Source organism: Argentina anserina, chromosome 2 (assembly GCF_933775445.1).
Source record: "Argentina anserina chromosome 2, drPotAnse1.1, whole genome shotgun sequence".
In the NCBI taxonomy this organism is placed as follows: domain Eukaryota; kingdom Viridiplantae; phylum Streptophyta; class Magnoliopsida; order Rosales; family Rosaceae; genus Argentina; species Argentina anserina.
The window spans coordinates 25397235-25412224 of NC_065873.1; the positions used below are offsets into that span (position 1 = coordinate 25397235).

At 37.9% G+C, this 14990-nt stretch overlaps 2 protein-coding genes across 3 annotated transcripts; one reads left to right on the top strand and one right to left on the bottom strand.

Annotated features, from left to right (window-relative positions):
• Positions 1–4008: 4008 nt before the first annotated feature.
• On the bottom strand, positions 4009–7227 carry LOC126783485 (probable ADP,ATP carrier protein At5g56450). Its single transcript, XM_050508962.1, has 2 exons — positions 6485–7227; positions 4009–4891 (listed from the first exon to the last, which is right to left on the bottom strand). The coding sequence occupies exons 1-2, from the start codon at positions 6815–6817 to the stop codon at positions 4253–4255; spliced, it is 972 nt and encodes a 323-aa protein (XP_050364919.1). The 5' UTR covers positions 6818–7227; the 3' UTR covers positions 4009–4252.
• Positions 7228–11185: 3958 nt separating this feature from the next.
• On the top strand, positions 11186–14263 carry LOC126785212 (protein indeterminate-domain 7-like). 2 transcript variants are annotated; one of them, XM_050510832.1, is made up of 4 exons: positions 11186–11390; positions 11767–11919; positions 12017–12413; positions 12989–14263. In XM_050510832.1, the coding sequence occupies exons 1-4, from the start codon at positions 11369–11371 to the stop codon at positions 14004–14006; spliced, it is 1590 nt and encodes a 529-aa protein (XP_050366789.1). In that variant the 5' UTR covers positions 11186–11368; the 3' UTR covers positions 14007–14263. The 2 variants fall into 2 exon arrangements, with proteins under 2 accessions (XP_050366789.1, XP_050366790.1); XM_050510833.1 differs by having other exon boundaries at positions 11776–11919.
• The last annotated feature ends 727 nt before the right edge of the window (positions 14264–14990 follow it).

The following is a 14990-nucleotide window of genomic DNA, read 5'->3' on the forward strand; positions in this document are numbered from 1 at the left end:
GAGCACACGAAATTCCGACAACCTAGAGTGAGATATGACCCTAACACTACCCTTCCTCCCTCCACCAGATGATATTCCACGCTCCAATTGGGTCAACCTCGGCGCTACCCACCTTCCTCAGCCTAATAACTCTCCTTCCTCAGCTTGGGCAATCAAAACTGATAGCATATCCAACACCCCAGCATCCCTCTTCAACTGGGATCACAATCAGTTTGCGAGCACACCAATTTTTCTATTACTTTACTCTACATCATTTATAAGTTAAGTGGACACTATTCGGATTCTCAACTTGGATTTGGTTAGATCTTTAAAATAATTGGATTAAATGAAGACAAATCGATGATGCAAGCAACTTATTACAATTGCCATTCTTCCTTAATCCAATGGTAATATAGAATCCAAGCAAAACCAGCAAAATTTTAAGAACATTACACCAAGTTTACTTCACTCATAATTAAGGTTTTTAAGTTTCATAAATAATATGTTAGTACATGACGTTGAAAACTCATCATAATTCCAGTATATGTCGTTAACATCTACGTTAGTTGTTGTGTCAACTAACAGATTTTGAATGGTAAAATCGTCTGTCCACTTCTATATCCACTACACAAACATCTCTCTCTCTCTCTCTCTCTCTCAGTTTTCTAGAAAGCAAAGAAAGATGGTAAGCAAGCACTAAGTCCGACCAACAAAATCGTTTACTTACTGATCAAAATCGAGAGGCAAGGAGAGCGTGCGGGTGTGCACGACCACAAAGCTCGACCTATAACCTAAACCCAGATGATTCAAGCTCTGGAGCTTGTCTTTGCTATCGTGGTGACGCGTTAGGGAGGCTAGGTTTGATTGGTTATTTGGGTATCTGGAAGCATAGGAGTTTGAGGTTTGGCTATGAATTTTTTTGAGGTGGCGATGTGAATCATGTGATTAACTATCGTTTTGCTTCATTCTCTTTAAGAAGGTTTCTGATTTGGTTTGCTTAGTTAGTATATACAGATCATTGAATTAATAGTTTGAATTTGTGTAAATTATTGGGTCCCAATTGAAGTAAAAGTTTAGAGCATAACCATCTTTGTTTTTTTTTTATATTTAGGTGCATGAATTATTGGTAAGTCGACTTTGAGTGGTGGTGGCATGCCCAGGTTGAAGGGTTTTTGAGTATTTTGGTTCAAATTGTGTGAGAGGTGGAAGAGAGACAAACCTACCCTCGGAGAAAATGCATAATGACATGAGTTTAACACCGTTATTAATAGCATGTACTAAAATTAGGTTGAGTTTCTAACCGGATATACTCATTTGTCATTTCTGAAATCTGAGATAACTTAATTATCAGTGACGTCAACTTCGTGTACTGCTTAAAATTTTGCCAAACCAAGCACGAAGTGAAGTCAAATTCTATGTGGACAATGGTGAGTGATAGGTTGATATTTGACATTATGTTCCCAATTTTATTTAAAGAAAAAGAAAAACACAAGGAATGTTATGATTGTAAATAGAAATTGTACCGAGAATCAAATGTTATCATATTATCAAATATATACAGAAAATCTATGATTAGACTTTTGGATTTGTAACCTTCTCTTAAATAGTTTTAGGACGAGTTTGGCCCTGAGGTGAGTTTTTATAATCAATTTTAGCTGAGCAGTGAAAATAATTAGCTACAGTTGGGTTATGAGAATAATCAGCGGTGAATATAAAATGTTTGGTAAATTTCAGTAGTGAGTTTTGATAATAACCAAAAAGGACATGAAGTTATAAAATTATTTTACTTGTTTCCACATAAAAATTTAATCACAAAAAAATATTTCACATCGTAACTCTTGTTTTAGTCTTAAATTTTATTTTTGTTTTCTTCAAATTGGTTAATTAAAGTTTATCTTCTTATATAGATATTCTTTAATTAAATATGTTGGGGCACGTGAAGCCACAACCCTTCATCATTTTATTGTTCTTTCCTTTACCATACCACAACTCTCTGAAACACTATTTCTCTTCCACTTCCACTTCTTCTCGCACCGCCACACCTGAATCTACCATCTACTTCCCCGACCACAAAAACAAGCCTACATCACATGCATCATCGTCTTCCTCGTTATATCCTCTTCCTATCCATGCAACCTGCAACCTAATTTTCCCCAAAATTGAAGATTGTTACAGTAGCCCTTCAAGGATGAACTCCGGCGTTCGATCGAGGCTTCGGCGAGCCTAATTTCTTTCCTTTACGTAACTAGCTTACTTCCTTAGAACCCAATTCGAGTATCCTTTCAATTTGTTAAAATCAGAACCTAACCTATATTCAATCTTTATTCCTCTTCTTTGTTTCTCATTCTCACCACCACCAACGTTCTGTATGTAGCTTACCCAATGGTCTAAATATCGGTTATCGGCATCGTATCGGTTTTGGAAAAAAAGGATATAACGAGGATATATCGAGATATATCGGATTATATCGGATTTATCGTTTTTGTTAATTTTTAATTTAAATTTAATATATTTATAAACATATATTTCAAAATATCCAAAATATACCAAATAATATTAACTACTAAGTATTAATTGAACAAAAATAGGTGCACAAAAGATAGATTAAGATATTGATTATGCATTCATGCATTATAAACTCTCTCATCATCAGAATCAAAGTCAAAATCATCTTCTCCATTATCTTCATCCTCATCTTCTGAGAGAAAATCATCTTCATAAATCATCTTCTGTCTATTTGCGTTGAAATTCCTCAAAACGACATCGCCTCCTTAAAAAAAATCACCGAAAAAAAAGTAACAAGAAAAAAAGTCACAAAAAAAAGTCAACGAAAAAAAATTATCGAAAAAAATCATCGAAAAAAAATCTCCGAAAAAAAAAATCCACGGAAAAAAAAAGTCCACCGAAAAAAAAGTCAAACGAAAAAAAATTCACCGATATATCGCATGTTGACCCGATATTTTGAGTTGACCGATATATTAAGGCGATATGGCATTTATCCTATCGGTTTCTAAATATCACCGATATATCGCCGATATATCCCGATATTTAGAACACTGAGCTTACCACCACCAACGTTCTGTATGTAGCTTATGAGATGAGGACATTATGGGTAAAGTTAAGAGATTGTGAGATTTTACAATCAGAAACTGCAATTTGCAGCTTCCAGATTATGCATTGGGACTTGTGAAATTTAATTATAATTTGCAACGAATAGGTTTGCCAAACATCTGGAGCAGCTTATTTGATAATTTAAGCAGCATAATGTCACCCATTCGGCTACCACACTTGGTCCATGTGGCGCTCCATCCCCATGGAACCAGTCTTATCCAACAGGACAATGCACTGGTTTCGCCCTGCCTTGGGCTCATCAGGGGATCGGCTTCAGACCCCTACCTGTGTGTAGGGTGGCCAACTCGTCTTTTTGACGTTAAGTCCTCGACTAGCGACAAGCTCTCCGAATTTAACCGAGTCGGCATGCCTGAACCCCTCGTAAGGAGCAGCCATATATCTCCCACACATTGAATCTTGGAGCAAATCTTACATATTCTTAATTTCTTTTAACCAGCAACGCCCACGATCGACAATCTCAAAATAGAGACGTGACAATAAGCTGCTCTAACCGCGGGGCCAAACTCGGCCTTAGTGATCTGTGACGGCAACAATGGGACACAACATATTGACAACATGAGCCGAAAGACTAAAGAGGCTAAGATTATCGACCATATATGATGAAGAACTAGGATCTTCTGTACTCTGTTAAACCTGTGTCTTGATGGGATCTTCGTCCATTGAAATGTTAAAAGATTATCAACGCACTTGGTCGTGATGGTTAAAACTGTTATGCACTAGGACAGTTTGAGTATTCTTTTAGCTTTCATTTTTAGAAAAGAAAACAGAATTGCCATGGGTTCTTTTCAGTCACGGACTAAGAAAACAAATGCGGGGGTTTCAGGGCCAATGCTGGTTTATGTTACAAAACACGATTCATTCCCTGGTTTGTTGAAGAAGCACACAGATTACTTTTCCATAAGAATTACCAATGATAGTTCCAGTATTATTGTCATGACGTAAAAATCAGCGAGTTATTGCCAGAGCCTCAAAAAGCAATGGGGCAAAAAGAATGTCACCACAGCATGTTACAAAACTACACCATCAAAACTCTGATATCCCTGCTGTAATTCCCTTTTGCTTCATCCTAGTATCTACTACTCTAATCCTTCTGTTAAGCTGAAGTGACAGGGAAGAGACCACAAGTTCTCGTGTTATAAACTCATAATCTGCCCCAATGCATGAACTTCTTGACCTCGTCGTATAAAACCAAGATGGCAGCTGCGCCAGTACTCCTAACCATGTTAGAAACTGCCCCACGATAAAATGAAACTACTCCTTCTTTCCTATATGTCTTCTTCCAGCAGTCCAGAGTACCACTGTACATCTGCTGTTCCAAGCCAGACTGCATCATCATCCTCCTCCGAACTGTATCCAGTGGATATGACAAGAACCCAGCAGAGGTCGTGACTCCCTGAGCCACAACCCATCGTTTCCACAGTGGCAACTCCAACTCATTTTTCCTCGAATTTTCTGATAAGAATTCTTTCATTGTATCAAAGCCTCCAAAATATAGTCCTCGGTGAACAACCATTCCCTGTAACGAAGCAGGAAGACCTCTGTAAATCCCTCGAATCCCATCTTTTTGGCGAATGGTAGCCAGGAAATGGTAGATTCCTCGAAACTGACGGGCTTCATTTCTTCCAATGTCAGCAGCAAGGCGGGTATGTGCAATATCCAGGGGGTATATTATAATCAATGTTGTACAACCAGCAGCAGCCCCAGCAATGAAATTTGCAGGTGCACCAGACAAAAAATGACCATCTAAGCTTCCGCTCCTTAACATGTTTCTATAAAGATCCTGGAAAAGAAATCAAATACTAAGGACCATGCAGTAGTAGAAGCATTATGTAAGTACAACACTTTAAATCATCATGCACTATAAGAACAATTCATCAATCATAATCGCAAGCAGTAACTAGAAAGGCAAGACACTCTTCAGTATCAACATCAATGCGCCAAAAATAGAATGGTATTAGGATTTTTTTGTAAATCTGTATTTGTAGATTGCTTCATATCATGTGAGCGCGTGTAAGTGTGTATATATACATATAGAATCATAGATATATACATATTAACCATGTATATGAACTGGTGACTTTTTGCTATTCTTCTGATGCTTAGTTCTGGTACTGATACTGCTTTTGCCATCATAGCTTCACTAATAACAAAAGCATAATTAAAGACAGACAAACTGAAGTTGAGACATAGGTCAAAGAAACATTCTCAATCTTCAGAAGTACTCAATAATTACCTTAGTCTTCTGTAATTTCCCGTTTTCAGGCTAATCAAGGGAAGGGGATTCTCCCACACAATAAAGAAAGTAGTCACATGGTCTAACCTAGACAAACCTCTCTTAAGGGAAGAATTTCTCCGGCTATCTCCTCTTATTTACTGCATCTAAGACAATCCCACAGTTTAACCATCCAGAGCTCATACCTCTTATTTCTCCGGCTCTCTACACACCACTTTTCGTTACTTAAGTTTCTACCATCCAGAGCTCATACCAATTATAGGCAATAACCTAGCTCATGCTGTCCTGAATCCTGCTAGTAATCTCAAAATTACAGAAACCCACCATTATCACTCTCAAACACTGCAATCCAGTGCTTTTATCAGACCTACTTAAACCATGCCTAACGTTGTATATGAACCAGGCACAACCTATAAGAGAAACCCAGAAAACCCATTATCACTCTCAAACACGGCAATCCAGCTTGCTCGTTTGCCTTTGAAAATCCCCCTTTAAACAGAGCATTGATGCTTAGTGAACCAAACCCCTTATTTACAATATGCGCAAACTCAACCAGATATCTCAAAACCTCTCAACAATTGTTCATAACTCAGTAATAGCGGGTTGTATTTCAGGGACAGATGTCTAACAGACCATGAACCAATTTATATCATTTCCATTTGCTTTCTCCGTTCACATATTCCCACCCCCCCCCCCCCCCCATAGCTAGCACACTAGATAGAAGGAATGCATCAGAAACTGTGTCAACCTTTGGAGTATAACTGTATAAGAATCAGTCCTCCAGTTCACACTCACATTTTATCCACCAAGAATTTCCCTCAGCACAATCTACTACGCTAAAAAGCAAGCAACACGAAATCCGACTCAAGTTGTCTAATGCAGGAACCGGCTACATTACAGATCAACATGACATACAAATGAGACAATGTTGCTCCCTAAGGACTCCTTTCTGTTGAAACATTGAATTAAGAGAATTTCTTAAAGTAAATTGGAAACCTGTGCATGCATTCGTATACACTTTCAACATGTTCATTCCATGAATTTAATCAAACATCACACCAATACCAAACACATCACAAGTAATTCCAAACCAAATGAAATGCACAACAAAGTACCAATCTTGACAGAAAAAAAAATTACCTTGAGGGAGAAATTGAGAGCCACAGAAGGGTAATAACGAAGAACACTGCTGCCATTGCCTCTCCACAAAGACAAGATGCCTTCTTCTCTAACAGTGCGGACAATACAATCCAACATGCCCTTGAATCTGGTCTTTCCTCCACCAAGAATGGCCATGTTGCTCTCTTGGGTCTGCAGCAACAGCTTGGCTCTCTCTATCGGAGCCACAATCGTGTGCACCACCCCACCCATCACCGCCCCGGCCATCAGATCACGGTGGAAGTTGGTCAGCCAATCCGGCGGCCGTGATTGCTTCGTCCCTGTATTCTCTGCACCACCATCATCTTTGCTCATTTCTTGTCCCTCTCCCCTCTTTTTCTTTATCTCCGTGGAAAATGGAAAACGGGAGACTGAAAGGGACCAACAACAACCCTGATATGCACAGTGGCAATTACCCAAATCCCAAACCCCAATTACAAACCTTCATTGATTTCAGCTTATATCATACAAAAATTTACAAGCTTGGTGTATAAAGATGTGTGCTTTTTCGCACTAAGAAAACGAAATATGCGCTTTACTTCCCGATGACAGAGATTTATAGACGACGGCTGAGATGAGAAGCACCCCCTGGATTGATGGATAAGTACGAACGTTGTTCTGCCACGTCTGTTTGGTCAACTTAGTTATTCTGCAATCTTCATCTTTATTTGTTTCCTAGTCCCTGCAAGTTTAATCAGTTTTGGCTTCCCGGGCGACTTTGCTGTCTCAAAGTTGCAAACTTTAGTACGTAAGCAGTTAAACTAAACGAGGTTTGGGATTGTAGTTTGGCTAATCTTCCGGTTTACTTTTCAGATGATTCTGTGACAGGGATAAGAAGGTTACATCGTTTGCTTTTACACACTAGTGTGTTCATGGCGCATTTGCGTAAAGAAGCAGAGAAGGAAATTCGAATATAAATTAGATGGTCAAAATCAACAGATAGAAAATGCAAGGGAGGCACCGCCCAGCAGAGTAACGTGTGTGGCAACTATGTTTGGTGTTTGAGATTAATTGAATCGTTATGGGCGGAGAAATGTTCAACTTTTCCGTCGAGGTGCACTGTTAGGGGACTTCATAGAATGCCTACATTGTTTCTAGTATAATCATTCTCTGAAAATTGTTTTATGTATAAGGATACAACAAAATATATTTTGTATGAGTTAGACAGCAGAAAAATATCATTGATTGAAAATTCAAAACACAAAATTTGCTGCCCGATATTATTTAGTCTAATTACACTAGTCTTTCATTTATAAATACGAGGACGTGAGTTCGACTCATAACAAACTATTTGTACTATTTAAATTACAGTAGGATGCAACTATGTCAATCTGACGACAGATGTGTGAAGTTGCTTTGAAGTATAGTGGGGGAGATGGGTTCAGTGGACCAGGTCTATAGGCCCTAACCTGTTCAAAATTGATGCACTTATTGAAGACTACGGTTTAAAGTGAGTCGCGGTCTAGATTCTAGTGGTGTTTCATTCTCTGTTGCTCAGACTGTCGATGGTGTGTTTGTGAACCAATAGTACCTGTTGTGGTGTGATGGCCGCCTTCTTTGAATTTGATCATTTGGGCTCGAGTTTCTTTGAAATGGAGATCGGCTAGGGGTGAGTTTTTATGGTTTGGCTTAATAGCCAATTTCATTCACCCTCGCGCTTTTATTTCTGTCAATTTGCTATATTTTTATAATTAGCCAATATGCTACTTAAAGTATTAATTTTACTAATTTACTACCCCATGTTTTTTAAATTAAGTATTTTGCTATCAATTTGTCATATCAAATTTTCACTTCTCCCTAATAAATGATTTAATTTGAAAATCTAAATAAAAAAATTGGTTAATCTTGAAAACCCTAGGGTAATAAATTTTACATAAAGTTAGTAAATTGAAAAAATTAATACTCAGGGTAGTAAATTGGTAAATTTTGTAAAATTAGGGTAGTAAATTGATATAAATAAAACCTAGGGTAGTAAATTGATACTAAGGTATATATCTTAGATTCCTAGGGTAGCAAATTGGCAATTATGCAAAATGGTTTAGAGTTAAGTCTATATTAAATTAAGATTTTTTTTATGTACTCGGTTGTTTTCACTTTTTTCAAGCTTGTGAGTGTGCGGAGTCTGCTGAAATAAATGTGCTTAAGTTGCCATAGAAGATATTGTTAAAGACAGATGCGTTTTATTCCTCATTGGTTAGCTCGGAATTCTATATGGCTTGTTCTCACATTTGGGTTAAGACAATTAGGCCCAACTCGACATTAGGGAGGGCTTTTGGGTGACAACGAGACAGAGAGTAAGTGCCCATGAAGCCCGTTACATATACACGACAATTAAATCCAAACTTTCCTTGTGTCGGTTTGAAACAGCTAAGCTAGACACATCATGATTGTCTCAGAAACCAGCACAGAAAAACAGAGTCTGAAACAAGAACATCATGCATCCACTGAATGACTGAATCTATCTGAATCTTTAACTCACACCTCCTTCTTTTATTTTGAGCCAACAAAGAAATGGCAGTTAATAATTTAACTGATCCACATCCTAAGTTTTGTCAAAATATTTGGATGTAACCCCTTGAGTTTCCACATGGCTATAACTATCTGTTCTTAATTATTATTTTAGTTAAATACTTATGACACCCTATATTTTATGGGTAAAAATAGTTTTGTCATTCTACTTTCAAATTTAATCTGTATATCCAACTCTTATTTTTTTAACAGTTTTGTCCATTCCGTTAGTTAACCGTTAAAAAATTCCGTTAAGCTGTTAAAATGTCTAGAATACCCCAAATTCAAATCATATTTTTTTTCTTTTTTTCTTATGCCTTGTTTATTTTCTCTTCTGGTCTTTCTTTTTGTTTTTCTTGTTTTTAAATTTCATTCATCATATGTGCTATCAAATATATATAATTGCAATCAACACAAATTATCAAATTAATTGTAAACATCTTATAATCAATTGGATAATGCCTAAAATGACATGTGCGTGTCAATACTCAAATTCAGTTAGAAACTTCTTTTATATTATGATGCTCTACAAACATATTTTGATTAATTTCTATAATGCTAAGACAAAAAAGACTTCTACTATCATATCCATACTTTGATGCAAAAATAGTTTCAAATTATTTATTTCCAACTTGATGTTAAGCAATTGTCATTAATTCTCCTCTTATTTACAATTAATTTGATAATTTGTGTTGATTACAATTATATATATTAGATAGCACATGTGATGAATTAAATTTAAAACCAAGAAAAACCAAAAGAGAAAATAAAAAAGGCATGAGAAAAGAAAGGAAAAAATCTCATTTGAATTGGGGGTATTCTAAGCATTTTAACGGCTTAACGAAATTTTTTGACGGTCAACTAACGAAATTGACTAAACTGTTAAAAAAAAGACAAAACTGTTAAAAATCAGAGTTAAAAGATATACAAGTTTAATTTGAAAGTAAAATGACAAAATTGTTAAAAAATAAGAATTAAAATATATATATAGATTAAATTTGAAAGTATAAGGACAAAACTGTTTTTACACCTAAAGTACTGGGTGTCACAAGTATTTAATCATTATTATTTCTATTCTGGCATCTTGCTAATTACTAATTACCTCCATTTTTACACTGATCGAGCTGGAAATTAATTTTCCCCCTTACTTTCCCTTATGTCAGTAAGTTAGTTCCCAAATTGGCAGATACCAAACAAATGAACGTAAACAATTTCCGTTCCTGATTCCCAAATCAGTGAATCAAACATGGCCTTTAAATTTTGACCTCAGTCGTGAAGTACGTACTATGTGAATCACCAGTTTCACTGCTATATATCACGAGTGCTCGATTATCATCGAGAGAGAGAGGGAGGGAGGGGGCCGGGGCGGGGCCTTTCTCCTCTATTTCTATCTCACTAGCAAACACACAATAAAATAAAACAACGAATACCGATGGCTGTGAGACACTCGGGACCGACTTAGCTACTGCTATATGTGTTGATTAGCCATATGTATATTCATTTCAGAGGCCAAGAAACATGTCCGAAAGCTAGCCTTTTTAGAGAATAGGTTAAGGAACAAAAATCGATCAGTACGTATATATAAGTAAACAAGTATAATATAGATGGGCTAAGAATGAGGAGGAGGAGTGTTTTTCCATAAGCATGTCTGCTGGAATATATGTTTTTTACTCGATCAATATACAACTGAGTCCTCCAATCATTCATTCATGCTTGTGTATATGGATGCACAGAGGAAAAGAGCCTTTGCCCTGTAGCTTTCTCTATCTCTTTTACCCATATCTTGTTAAAAAGGACTTAATCAACTTCTTATCATCAATCTCTCTCTGGTACTGTGTTTGAAAGCTTGCTCACTTTCTCATCACTTGGCCGGTGTTGGTTTGCGTTTGTACCACTCGTCATTTTTTCTCGTTTAATTTACTGGCGAAGGGAAAGGTAGTGATTGGTGCGTTATATGGTGATTAAGAAAGTGATTATAAAAACGAAATAGTTAGGAGGAAATTGGTGGTGAAAACAAATATAATAGTAAACAAGTAAAATGAGGAGGGGAGAGACTGGGGAAGAGACCAAAGGAAAAGACAGAAAGTGCACGTCAGAACAAGCAAGGCTGTTGGTTAGCTTAGCTAGCTGTGGTGCTGGATGGATGGGTCGACACCTCCAAGGGAATCTCCTCTTCAGTCCTCATCCACATCTATCTCTCTCTTTCTTTCTCTCTGTCTCTCTCTCTCTCTCTCTCTCCTCTTCTTCTCTCTCTCATGCAAAGCAAAGCCCACCATCTTCATCTTCTCTGATATGAGAATCCAGTCTCATGATATGATTCAAGGTTAAATTAATCTACTTGAATTTCCATTATCTTGAATGCAACCAAGTAACCAGCAAGGTTTGTGCTTTTTTTACCTTAAATTTATGAGATGCTCCCTTCCCTCTGGCTTTTCAGTTTTTGTGCGCTTTCTGTTTGATTCTTGATGATGAGTTTTAACATCAAAGAAGATGCATCATCATCAAAAGATGTAGTTTTGAAGAGCTAATAAAAGAAAAGCTCGGACAGATTTGTCTGAATTTGAATTAGGGTTTGGACTGAGATCTAAATTCTGTCGCACACAGCTAGCTACAGCTAGATGTGAAAGCTGAGATTACATTTGTTGATAGATGTTTATGAGTGCCATGCATGCTTTGGTGTGAAAATTAATGCACAGAATTGAAGTGCTTAGTTGTTCTAATTTAATGTAGGTGGAATTCATTAATTATGATGAAAGGTTTTGCAGTGGATGAAAACATGTCCAATTTGACCTGTGCATCTGGAGATTTAAGCGCTTCTGCCAATTCGAGTATCAGAAATGACTCATCATCTTCTACACATCAGCAACAACCACCGCAAAAGAAGAAGAGAAATCTTCCAGGCAACCCAGGTATGTATCATCTTCATTAGTTTAAACTTTTCCTACTTAATACAATCAGCTTTGGTTTTGGTATGTTAACTATTTCTTGAATAAATACATGTAACAGACCCAGATGCTGAAGTGATAGCCTTGTCACCCAAATCACTCATGGCTACGAATCGATTCGTATGCGAGGTCTGCAACAAGGGGTTCCAGAGAGAGCAGAACCTTCAGCTTCACCGGAGAGGCCACAATCTGCCATGGAAGCTAAAGCAAAGGACAAACAAGGAGGTGAGGAAGAAGGTGTATCTCTGCCCGGAACCGACATGTGTCCACCATGACCCGTCGAGGGCTCTTGGGGACCTCACAGGGATCAAGAAGCACTTTTCCAGAAAGCACGGTGAGAAGAAGTGGAAATGTGAGAAGTGCTCGAAACGATATGCGGTTCAATCCGATTGGAAAGCTCATTCTAAGATCTGTGGCACAAGAGAGTATCGATGTGACTGTGGAACCCTTTTCTCTAGGTAACACTCCCAATATTCGATTATAGAAGTAGAGGATGAATTTGCAGAACCAATTTAATGAACTAACATTTCTAAGACATCTACGAGGTAAAAACTGTGAGAGAGCTTGGTTCAATACTTCAATGTACATATTGCTGCAAATAACGCCAGCATTGTGATGCAAAGGCTCTACGAGAGTGTTCTAAGAGTGGAGTACCATGTCTATAAAATACTACATGTGGCATTTTCATTCACATATCATAATATGGTTAATTTCTACTCTATTTTAGGACATTTTATATTCCACTATATATAGTAATTTCACAAGTGCAATGAGAAGGAGAGGCGACGGGGTCAAAGCTTTTGAGTTGTAAAGTGTCTAATGTAAGAAGCAGGCTTTAATGGGTTACACATCTGCTGTTTTTCTTGTCCTTTTAAAAACAAAAAGAACGAAAATACAAAAAGGTACATGATCGAAGAGAGAGGGAGAGATTCTTCACTGTTAAATTATATGTGCATTTGCTGGTTTTTTGATGGTTTGCTTCTTTTGTTCTCTTGTGTTTGTTTTGATTAATCTTACTGGTAATTATATACAGGAGGGACAGTTTCATCACTCACAGAGCTTTCTGTGACGCCTTGGCACAAGAGAACAGCAACGCTGCTAGAGCCATCAACCCACTTCTCTCCTCCTCATCACTTCCCCAACTCCACGGTGGCTTCCAACCTCATCACCTATCCCATCATCACGTGAAGAGAGAAGTACAGGATCTTCAGCTACAGCTTCCACCGTGGATGGGCGGCGAAGCACCTGCCACAGGTGGTCCATCTCATCACCTCTCTAGCAATATAAACCTCTCCTCATCGTCGCCATTGTACGCCACAACTTCATTCGACCACCAGCAGTCTTTTCTGCACCAAAACCCTAACCCTAGCTCATCGGACTACCAGCCCTCGGCTTCTGCTCACATGTCAGCCACTGCTTTGCTCCAGAAGGCTTCCGAAATGGGCGCCACTGTAAGCAAGCCTTCCTCGATGTTTCTCAAACCCCATGATCAACAACGTCAAGCTTCCCATATGATGCCCGAGACGACAGCGTTTGGGTCTTTCATGGAGCAGGCTGGTGCCAACTCCGGGGGCCCAGCAGGAGCTAATAATAACTCTCTTTTGCATGACATGATGATGATGACTTCTCATATTCCGCAATCTTCTTCCGCCGCTCACGGTGGGTTCGACCAGCTTTCATCATCGTCATCCTTCGGCGATCATCATCATCAGGGCTTCAATGGATCAATGATGATGAGTAGTTTTGGCGAAAATGTTAACCCTCCGCCTCAGAAGAAACTAATTACCACGGAGTCTCAGATTCGGAGAACTGGTAGTACTACTGATGGAGGAGGAGGAGGTGGTGGCAGTGCTGGGATGAATGAAGGAATGACAAGAGACTTCTTGGGTCTGAGAGCATTTTCTTCTCAAGATGATCAAGACTTTTTCGACATGGCTGCTGCTCATGGACTGGACCAGAATGTGATGAATCCTACTTCTTCAGCTAATTACAATGGACAGCACTCACAGCAGCATAATCATCAGAACCAGACTTCTTGGCCAGGTAATTAATCAGCTAGCAGTGTAGTGATCGAAGTTAAATAGACAAATAGGGATAGGATCCATCATTTTCCGTAATTTCCTTGGCAGAGAGGGAAAGAGCAATTACAACCTAGCTTATTGTCCGAAGCGTATTCTTCGATGTGGTTAATAGACTGGTCTATTTTGAATAGTGCTTCAATTATGCACTCCTCACTTTCTTAAATTTCTCCTTTTTATGTGAAGTTGTGAACATCTTTTGTTGCTTAGTTTTGTAATCTTATTGTGTATTTAGGCTTCGTTGATCTCTCAGTTGAATTACCAACTCAAAAACCATGATGAATAATGAATTTCATGGATGCCAAATCATTCAAAGCAGAAGCCTATCCGCCCATCAACGTGAAACGTGATTTTTCTTTTGAAATGGCAACTGTGACGCTTAATGCTAGCACGCAAGTGTTTTAAGCTTGTAAAAGTTGTCAAATTGTTACGATAGATACGGCCAATCTTTTTCCATACAAGAATAAGGCATTATTCACTGGAAAAAAAATAATGCGACTCTCGAATCAAATGCAAGGAACAATGTGGAAGACAATAATTTTCCAAATCAAACGTCGTTTTCCTCACCAACGTACAATGGTGCTTGTGAGCGGATTCATATCACGTGCATACTTAGTGAGCATTATCGAAAATGGATAAGAAATTTGTTAACACGTCGGAAAATACTTTTCGAGAATAACAAGATTTTGTAGGTAATTTGAGCCCCTTTCTGGGCTTAAGCAAAAATTATTCTAATTAAATAGACAATTAGTCTACATACAAAAATTACTAGTCAAAAGAATGTGTTGACTGTTAAGGTGTGATTAAATGTACAAAGCCTGTGAACTAGTTTCTGAGATAAAGCTAAATTAGGCGCTGACAAAGATTCGTGCAAGTACAGTAACACTGTGCATGGATGTCGACATATCATATGAAGAGTCCTTATTTTTATATTTTGGAATATGATGGAATATGCAT

Coding starts and splice junctions, on each gene's coding strand:
- LOC126783485 (XM_050508962.1), bottom strand. CDS start 6,817: ATGAGCAAAGATGATGGTGGTGCAGAGAATACAGGGACGAAGCAATCA. Junction 4,892..6,484: donor CTCTCAATTTCTCCCTCAAG/GTAATTTTTTTT, acceptor TTTCTTTTCCAG/GATCTTTATAGAAACATGTT.
- LOC126785212 (XM_050510832.1), top strand. CDS start 11,369: ATGCAACCAAGTAACCAGCAAG. Junction 11,920..12,016: donor AAATCTTCCAGGCAACCCAG/GTATGTATCATC, acceptor TACATGTAACAG/ACCCAGATGCTGAAGTGATA. Junction 12,414..12,988: donor TGTGGAACCCTTTTCTCTAG/GTAACACTCCCA, acceptor AATTATATACAG/GAGGGACAGTTTCATCACTC.